Source organism: Hakea prostrata, chromosome 7 (assembly GCF_041222555.1).
Source record: "Hakea prostrata isolate BN-2017 chromosome 7, UWA_Hpros_2, whole genome shotgun sequence".
Classification (NCBI taxonomy): Eukaryota; Viridiplantae; Streptophyta; class Magnoliopsida; order Proteales; family Proteaceae; genus Hakea; species Hakea prostrata.
Genome location: NC_142606.1, coordinates 3,999,625 through 4,010,129, shown reverse-complemented (window position 1 = coordinate 4,010,129; position 10,505 = coordinate 3,999,625). Strand labels below are relative to the sequence as shown.

The 10,505-nt window shown below is 38.2% G+C and overlaps 1 protein-coding gene across 1 annotated transcript; it reads right to left on the bottom strand.

Moving 5' to 3' along the window:
- Positions 1-1,529: 1,529 nt before the first annotated feature.
- Positions 1,530-9,441, bottom strand: LOC149009089 (uncharacterized). Its single transcript, XM_089163149.1, is given in 6 exon segments — positions 1,530-2,509; positions 3,129-3,477; positions 3,955-5,847; positions 5,849-5,926; positions 6,008-6,149; positions 8,441-9,441. Coding segments are annotated over 6 exon segments (3,438 nt in total). The 5' UTR covers positions 9,382-9,441; the 3' UTR covers positions 1,530-2,474.
- Between the last annotated feature and the right edge of the window lie 1,064 nt (positions 9,442-10,505).

Here is a 10,505-nt window from a genome sequence, read left to right as displayed (position 1 = left end):
ATTGCAATGGGGTCGAATTTTTTGGCGAAAAGAAAGGGGTCAAATTAAGATTTTTTTTTTTTTGAAATTAAGGTCAACCGAAAATCCATCTTCTATCTTCGATTGATAAAGATAAAATTGAATAAAATATACTATAGAAGGGTAATATCGACACTTCTTACCGAAGAAAATCTTCCTATAATATATGTAATAGTCCACATTCTTTATTATAATAAAAAAAATTATATTTCAAGCTATGCAATCAATTATTACTCAAAAAGAAAAAAAAAAAAAAAGAAAAAAAAAAGAGAGCATACATGCAATCAATAAATCAGGAAGACACATTCACAATTATCTCATCTTGATATTTTTTTTCTTAGCGCTTGAAGAAGAGACTCTCCTCATTCTACTACATTCCAAGAAGTGCTAACAATGTAATTGACTTTCTTAGTAGAATTTTGTATTTTAATTCTATGCATTGATAAGATTGATTAGAGAATCCAAATCAAGAACAACAATAGTCAATTAAGGTTTACATTTTTCGGGTACAACGAAAACTAAGGGAAGGAAGGGACAGGGAACTATATAAATATACTTTCAGGAGAGTCAAACTTTTGACATTTTCTTAGGAAGTGTTGGTGTTGGTCAACAAAGCCAACTCCTTGATGGTACCTCTATTAAACTTTTAAATATTAATGATATCAAGGAAAGAAATACTGATATTCCAAACCCAAAGGGTTAAGATTGATTTTCTTATCTATCAATTTCATAAGAATTGGGTGATTAAATAATATATACTTTTTTTTTTTTTGTCAAGAATACATAAATCTTTTAAAAAAGAAACTTGCTACGCAACTTAGAATCTAATTTGTGATGGCTAAATCAGCAATTATATTCAAATTAAATAAAAAGAGACAAATGGCAAGAAAGAAGATTGAAAACACCAAATCCACAAGTGGAACATGAGAAAGGTCTAACAACGAATTTACTCACCTACTTCGCAAACTCTTCTTCGAACTATTTCTTAAGCTTTTTCTTTTTTTAATACAACTATACTTTTATAAATAAGAAAATTAAGAATATAAATATTACATATGCCGCAGACTATGATTAAACCCATGACCTTTTCACCGAGAAGTCAGGTTCTTTTTATTTTTGGATGAAAAGCTTCTTTTGATCCTTCCTAGTAAACGGAATTGAAGGAGGTTCCGGTGGATTTCGTATTTACCATATCTCAAGATCTACCAAATCCCATCTTAAATTTATGTCGATATTACATATTTACGAAAAACCGAAATCACAATTAATATCGCTTTTTCAATCGCTTGACTTTCTCTCTTCTGGTGGTAAACAGCTCGACTTTTTCAATATCTCGTTCTAACTAAACAAATTATTGAAAAAATGACAATCGGATGGAAACCTAAACTGATAGTTACCACACTAGAATGTGGCAAAATGATCACCAATCAGTTGAGTGGCTCACCTGCCACCATATCAACTCACTCAAATCTTCCCTTCTGGAGAAGTATAGACAAATTATATATGGTTTTGAGTTCTATTCATAAATACTTGGAAGGAAAGCATGCATTGATTGATTTTAGTACAGAATTAGGTTGGCAGGTCGACCACACAACACAGTTGGTAATAGTGTAATACAACTTCTGAACCAAAACAAAGCTATCCAAAGAGCTTTAGTAAGTACCTAATAGCCTGAGCATCAATGCATCAACAATAAAGTTTGATCCTTGAACCTGTTGCAAGTTCCATGTCTTATATAAGTGATACTAAAAGAACTAACAAATAAACATCTGGTTTGGAAAAACTGGCTATGACTTGCTCGGAACAAAAGCAATCGCAGAATCACTGGTGGCAAGATTCAAATTCCATTCTTTTTTCCACAATGCACTGAGATCCTAGTAGAACCCTCTTAAAAGCAAATTAGTCAAGCGTGTCTCACAGCCTCCCCTCTCCCCAGAGTTATTATGGTCCATACTTTGTACTGCCAGCTGTGATTTTCCCATCTGCAACTATTTCTAGTGGTGGTTCGATCGAAGATAAATCAAGGAAAGGTTCATCGTGACATCAAATTGATCCAAATATGCCAAGCCTGCTGATATCAGGTAGCACTAGGAATTTAGTGCATCATACATATGAAAGCAAGCCAAGCCTATGACTGATGGGAGGCAAGTTGTACACACTGATGAGAGCCAGAAGTTGTACAGTAGTCTAGTAGGCCAACAACTGGCCTCTTTCTTTTCTCTTTACTCTTCCTATTGACAAATGAGGCTGATGTGATACAGAGTCAAATATAAAATCAACTAATCACAACAGATTTTAGTCGTTTAGAAAAAATTGAACAGAGCATGGGAAAATCTCACGAAGTAACTCCATCAAGCAGCAAAACTCCAGATAGATATCCTCTTTGTGATCATCTGCACAGAACCAAACGGGGATCCTAATTCATGTCCAAGACTGTTGCACAACTGCAACCCACTCTAACCTTCCTGCATATCTTCTGTAGTGTTACAGCCTGGAACATGAGAGCAATTTTAGTTGAAATATAATCTGCATCACTACAATTACCTACCAGAATATAAAAGAAAATTCACACAGCAGCACATGAAGAAATTCATGGAGGCCAGCTTTCTTTAGACAGCCATAATCTCTGTCAAGTTAAAATTTAGGTGGCAGTGCACCTTTCTAGACACATTATTCAATTTACCATCCAATCATGAAGTAAGGTTAACCGATGGCATTGCTTTCAGCATAGGTGAAATGCTACCTCTTGCAAGTCAATGGTTGGAAAGACCAAGGTGAAATGGTAATGATTTTTTATTTTATTTTTCATTTGGGGGCAGCATATGATAGGATTTGCTCAAGAATTGACAAGTTGCCCCTCAATATGGCACCTTATCTATCCACATGGGAAAAAGGGGGGAGGGTCTGTTGGGTAGGAAGAGGGGAAAATTTATAAAAAACTAAAAGGAAGAAGTAAATGGCCAGTATTTTTAAGTTAGTAGATCATACTGAAGGGAATAAGGATTATCCCATGCATGAAAAGATAATTTCTAAATTCCCATAAGAATAAGAGTGGCATATCACTGTTCATTGCTGATAAGCAATGATTGTATCCAACACATTCACTTCACCTGATATCTTGACCCTGCACACCGGACACATAAAAGCAAATGAATCTGATAGCATTTCAGAGTTGACTGCCTCATGGTTGAACTCCATTCTGCACCATACACAAACAGTTGTAGGCTGATTTGTGCTAGCAGTAATCAGGGAGACTACTTCATGATCAATCTGAGCAGTGGAATCAACCTCTTGCTCTGGCACTGCATTGTTCGCAAAGCCCATGGATTCTTCTAGTGGAGATCTTGATTCTGGCATAGGCATAAAACTGAATTGTATAGCCTCTGTGTCATCCACCCTCAGCTCTTCAAAGCCCGACTTGTTTTCAAGCTTCTTAACATTGCAGAATTCATCTGCTCCCTGACCAGTCATTATAAATAATGCTCATAGTAAGACGAGAACACTGAAACTATTTCACTTTGATCAACAAAGAAAAACACAAAAATGAAAAGGTTTTATCAATCAGATATCAGAGAAAGAAAAAATTTTCTTCCTTGTTTTCCCCCATGTCACAGACTCACAGGGTTGTGCAAGCAGTCTTCCACCACAGCTAGTCACATGGTGAAAGTGGGTTCACGTAATACAGAAACTCACCCATCTTAGCTAACTCCCATAAAAACAGGGGATACAAGGTGAAAACTTACAAGACTGCTCCTCAATTTCGTCATTATGAAATAGCATTCACAAAGACTGAAACCCCCCCCCCTTCTTTTTTTTTTTCTCTTAGTTCTTTTTCCATGTTAGATACATGGAAGAGAAGTATGATATTATGACATAACAGTTTTCTTTTAATTACAAACATGCATTTGTTATAAATATATGGATGAAACCTGACACCTTATCCAAGATCATATAAGGATCTGTAAAACAGCCTGATGGCTGCATCAGTGGCAATGAGGACTCGACCACCCCATCCTCTGACACATTTCCTCCGTCAGCAGTCCTCATAGGCTCTGTTGCAATATCCTGATTGGGATCAGCATCATAGCTGTCAAAACCACTCCCAAGTTCATCATTACAGCCTGATGACTGCTTCAATGGCAATGAAGGGTCAGCTACCCTGTCCTCTGGTACATTTTGTTTATCAGCAATCCAAATAGCCTCTGTTAGCACATCCATATTGGGTCCAGCATTGTACCTACCAAAACCACTTTGAAGTTCACTATTCTCAGATTTGTATGCTTTATCGAGTTTGGTTCCCTCTGTAACACTAGCAAGAACTACACCATCAAGCCTACGAATTTGCTGATTAACAGGAGTTGGTGAACAGATTCTGGAAAGTCTTTCAAGATCAATTCCACGCTCATCGCTCTTGTTTGAAGTAACTGCATAACTATTAGTTCCATCACAAGTATCAAAGGTACTGCAATCCTTCTGATTATAATAAGGAGCCCCAGAATCCAAGCAATGAAGGAATTTATCATTTCCAACATCCTTAGCCTCACCAACCATCGTTAATTTACTATTAAGACTCTTAGAATCACATGACAACATCACTTGAATCTTATTGGGCTGCATAACAAGTTTCTCATGAAAAGAACTGGCATTCAGGTCACGGTTGGATTTACCACTAGAATTTTCATCCGGTATATTATGAAGTTCACCAACATTATTGCTGTCAAAAAATTGTGCAGTAGAAGCTTCAGGAATAGAATCTTCATTAGCTTCAGTGATCAGCTTACTATGATAAATGTCAAATTTAAGTCGGATATTTGATTCATCAACAGGAGTTTCTTGAATGAGAACCTTTCCTGGTTTAGTATGAAATGAACCAGCATTCAGTTGATAGCCAAGTTTGGTACCAGAAGTTTCTGTACCACATTCCTTTCTGACCTCCTTGACCAGATTACCCTGAGAGGCATCATTTAGTTCATACGTGGGTACACCTGGGAGAGGCTGTGAAATAGAAGAAGGATCCTGTTCAGTACAAAGAAAACTAACATTCTGTCCATCATTAAGAGTGGCAACTGTAGTGTCTGGGATACAGTCCTTGTAAGCATCTGCCATTTGTTTACTAGGAGAAGAATCAGTGCTCAGTTCACATATAGATTCACTAGTAGGAGTTTTCAGAATGGAAGTTGCCTGGAGTTTAGAATGAAGGGAACCAACATTCAGTTCATTCCTTTTGGTATCACTAACTTCAGGAATAGAGTTCTTGTTAGCCTTTGCAACCGGATTACTATCAGAAGAATGATGCATCCGCTCACAGTTGGATTCAGCAGGCGTAGCATCAGCGGAAATCACATTCAGTCTACAATGGACAGAGCCAACATTCAGTCCATCACTGGGTTTGGTAGTAGTAATTTCTGGAATAGAACCCTTGTTAATGTTAAATGATGAATCCATCATATGGAAACCAGAAGGAACAGAACCTGAGGACAAACGGTTAATTCCTTTCCGTGCAGCATTTGGATGTGGTAAAACTTCAAGGTTTCTAACATAGTTCCTTACATGGATCCCAACATGACCATTATAGCGATGCCTTTCTTCAAAAATTTTATGGCAGAACTGACATTCAAATTTTCCATCTTTAATTATAACCCCATCAGAAATGGATGAACCGATCCTACACCTTTTTGCACTCCTCTGATGAGATGACAGCAAGTGATGCAAATATGCGTCTTTTTCTTCAAAAGCCAGGTTGCATTTGTGACATTCTAAAAGATCCCGTACTTGAACCTCAGCCAGGTTCTCAACCCCCAACATAGCAACTTTCTTATCATGGTCATTAGTATGAACTAATCATCTGAGTGGAATTGCAAACAGGATCTTCCATACTGCTGTCATCTTGACAGGTTATACCTGCATTCTGTTGTAACCCCAAAAAAAAATCTATAAAATGAATTTGTATTAGAAATTTAGAACAAGATATTTGCTAATAGCAACTTACAGTTTGAGAAGCCAATTTCTGGGTCTGCTGCACAATCCAATCGCCATGATCATAATTTTGCAGGCTTGAATCTTGACTTGCAAACTTTGACAGCAAAAATGAAGAAACTTCCTTGCAGGTGACAAACTGGTGTCCACTTGGGCTGGATAATACCAAATTAAGTAAAACAAGATTAAGAAACCAACGATGAAACAAAGAAAATCATGTAAAGCAATGAAATATACAATAGTAACCATAACAACAGAACAATGAGCATGTCTCACATATTCTCTCACTTATTCAAAAAAGGAAGAAAAAAAAATGTCTCACATATTCTACAAATTTGTCACAAACATAGGATACATCCTACCTGTGAGAGATCTCTCACAGTTCAGAAACCAACACTATCAGAACATTTTTCCAGTGGAAATTACAAGAACTCTATACTCAGTGAAGTTAACACTCCATCATCCACCATGTGGCACCCAAGGTTTGACATGTCGGCTAAATGTTGCATGTCACTGGCTGTTAACAGCCAGTGACATGGCAACATTTAGCCGACATGTCAATGACCTTTGGCAGGGTGTCGATGAAAATTCGAAGGGTCGTTTTGGCTTGAATTTTCTTGTGTTGCCTAATTTGAGGCCAATAAACACACAGTGAGTATTATTTTGGCCTAAAACATCACTTAATCTAAAGGTCTTGATTGGCACATGCCTGGCTATATGCGTGCAAAATTGGAAGTCTGGAAAACTCATATAAACTAATGTAAACATGGAAAGAGAACACAAATACACAACTAGTGAAGAGAAATACTAAAGTCTATGTTGAGTATGGCTCATGCTTCACATTCTATTGTTGACATACACAGGGTCCTATGTCACTTTGGCAAAAATGGAATGAAAAATCAGTGAAAATTTGAACGAAATTCTGCTAAATATCGTGAATTTGGCGATGAAAAATCGACTTTTCACAATATATCGCTGATATATGGGAGATTTTTGGAAGTCAATGTCACTCATCATTTCGTGTTGCCTACCATCGACACGGCGATATATCGCCAACACTTTGTACCTTGGTGGCACCACAAGGATGCATACATGTGATAGATGACCTTCACTCCGATCTTGCTAGTCAAATTTCAGTTCCAAATAAGCAAGTGACCCAAATTATTAAAATGCCATTTGTGTTCACATTAATTTCTCTCTCTTAAAAATTCTGCACTTTTTTTAATTTTTGTCGAATTTAGGCCACCACAATGGTTAAATACCATTATTTATTGCTTATTTATGGTACAAAATGATTGAAGAACTTATTTTGTGTGTATCATAAACACATCCCTCCATATAGAAGCATACCTTAAGTGTATATAATGTCTCTTAAAATCTCTCCAATACATCACTTAAAATTGACTTCTCCGCTAGATACGAATACTTAACAACTTGATCATCTTATAGTTTATTAATAAAGACTAGATATTGGAAACTAGAAGGCAAGGGAAGCAAAACTTCCAAATGGAAAAAGGGAACTTTTGTAGTCATTACTCCACATGATTATGTCACTAACTCCAAATCATTCTATGTTTAGGTTAATAAATTTCACTCTAGTTTGAAGCCCAATCCCTTGGATTTGGAAAAAAGAATTACTAAATATGGATATCAATTTTAATATGTTATACAATCATGTTGGATAATGATTACAAAAGTTCCCCTTCCATTGGTAAACTTCTACCTATCCCTTAGTTCCCTAGCGATCAAATGGAGCCCCAAGAATGGAAAAAGGCGTTCTTCTTCCCATGTTAGTAACCAACATTAGCTTGGGTGCAGGTAATATGCCAACTGCCAAGAACTAAAACCCGTCAAATCATTAGATGTCAGGTTATGTAGCCTCACCTCACGTAGTTCAACCAACAAGGTATGGGTATATAGACACATCATTGACAAAACTTTATATAGTTTCTAACTAAGCTAGCTAGTTGATAACTTAGACGTGTTAGTTATTGAAATTAGCAACTAATGCTTATAATATCAGAAACAAAAAGAACATAGTAACTCAAAAGTATGCAATCATAACTATGGCTTCAAGTGTTCCAAATATTCTTTCCATACTAAAACTCTAAAGTCCAAGTATTTACTTGCAATAATACAAAACCAAGTTTATTTTGTGTGCATATGTAAGTATGGCATCTACACCATCCGAGTAGAAATTCAATGGCTTTGCAGTTTTTGTTTGGCAAGAGCAGATATCATACTCAACACGCTCAGCAGTGCAGTTTAAATTATCAGACTTATCCACATTTACAAATGCACATGCTGCAACCAGCAAGGTTATAAGATCATATTGAAACTAAAGTACCATTAGATTCTTACGTGTAGTAGCCATTGTTGAGGTTAACAGGAAACTAGCAGTCGGGGTAAAATAATACATCTATATGTAAGCAAGACACGATAAGACCTTATGTATCTGCGACAGTTTAACCACACGCGACCTTCCCTCCTCTTGAGCGTTAGCAAAAGCTTCCAGCCTTTGGGCAACGCATCCCCGAAATCACTGGCATCGACAATCTTCCTCTTCTTCCTCCTGCTGCCCCATTGTCCGCTCAAATTCTTCAGAAACCCTAACAAGGCCGTTTCAGTCTCCAAACCAGCTGTTCTCCTTATCAATTCAGGACCAAAAGGATCTTGAAGATTCGCCAATGCAACAACATCAACGGCAACCCCATTTCGGTTCACAATCTCCCTCGTCTGCTCTTTAGTGGCATTCGATCCATTGTTATAAACTACAATGCTGCTGTTCGCGACGGTGCTGCTGCTATCTCCCCCAACCTGAGGCGGCTGCAGCTCGTGCTTCCGTTTCCTTCCTCTCTTCTTCACTTCCTTGCAGGAAACAATGTCCGGAAACTGTTGCAACGGGATTACATTTTCGACCTTGAATGATGATATAGGTTGAGGCTGTATCGGTGGCTCTCTAATTTCGGAATCGAAAGGGATTAGATCAGTTTTGACCGAATTTCCATTCGAGAGAAGCTCTCGGAGAAGAGTGGCAATGCGTTTGTTCTCCTTTCGTTCAGGATCATCGACGGGATCAGGCGGAGGCTTGGGAAGGGGGAGTAGGCCAGCGCAGCGCACGCGACGACCGACGGTGGTGATTTCGGGCTTCCGAGGAGTCAGACGGAGGCGAGAGTAAGTTTGTTTTCGGCTTCCAGCGCTCTCATTGAAGACGGTGCGGTCGATTTTTGGAATTACGACATCGTCGCAGCGGGCGAGGTCAAAGGCTTCGTCGGAGCAAAGGGAGAGAGAGTTTAGCTCCGACTGGGAGAGGAGTCGGATATCTACAAGTGACATTGTTTCGAATTGCAGATTCTGCTTGGAAGAATCGACACTGACGATCGCCATTAGAATGGTAGGAGATTGGGAAGGAAGTCAGGGAGGGAAATCGCAAAATGCGAGACGAACAGGAACTGTGGAAAACGGTTAGATCCAGGGAAGATGGAAATTCGCATGAGTTTCTCAGAAGAGTTGGGTCAGGTACTGGGCCCTGACATTAGGGCCTGGGCCAGAACACACACTCAAGCCCACCACAAAAATCATATTTTCATGAAAGAAAAAAAATTTCCCTTAAAAAATTGCAGGTACACCAAGAAAACAGTAGTTCAAAACTATGTTAAATTGGCAATGATCTCCCACCCCAAAATGTTTTGGGTTCCTTCAATCTGTTTAAGCACCACCGGGCCTTCTTGTACCTGCACCTGGCTTAGTATAGGTATCTCCCTCGATAAAGATCCATGTCCATATCTTATTGAGCGGGATTCTGTTCCAACAAGTGATCAAGATTTGGACGTTTTCCTAAAGTGATGTTCCGGGATTTTGCACATACCGGTCCATTCAAGTGTTCCAGTTAGAAAGTCCCCATCTCCTTAAGGTGGAGAAGAAGCAAAGGACCCCATACATAATTGTACTCATTTCCGAATAGAGACCCAGTTCTGGATGATCGGGACCCATCAGTACTTTACGTTGCTCCAGTCAAAGAGCAAGATCCATACTCATCGATGGTCAAGGGGGCAGCATTTCAAGCATTGGAGTGAGCTGGAGCACGATGGACAGATGCAGAGGTAGTTGGAGCGAAGGTATCACTAGCACCCCCATCTACGCAATGTTAAGATAAGATTCACGTCTCATATCATATTCTTTTCAATTGTCATATTTTTTCCATTCCAAGAAATACTAAATAAAAGATCATGATATACTTCACACTTCACACGTCGTGAAGAAGCATATTGAAAGTTTGATGGTTACATCATACATGCAATTGCAATTCCACCACACTAAAAAAGTGAACCACGCATGATAAATGAGAACATTACTCTTTAGCCAGCTTCATAACCCTAATAATATAATCCTTGTTGGTCTTCTATCTTTTATTTTTAATAAGAAAAATCACTAATTATCAACGCTTGATTTGGAGTCCAATTTGTGGTGGCAATATAAGTAATATTTTATCCACTTATCTTTTAAATATT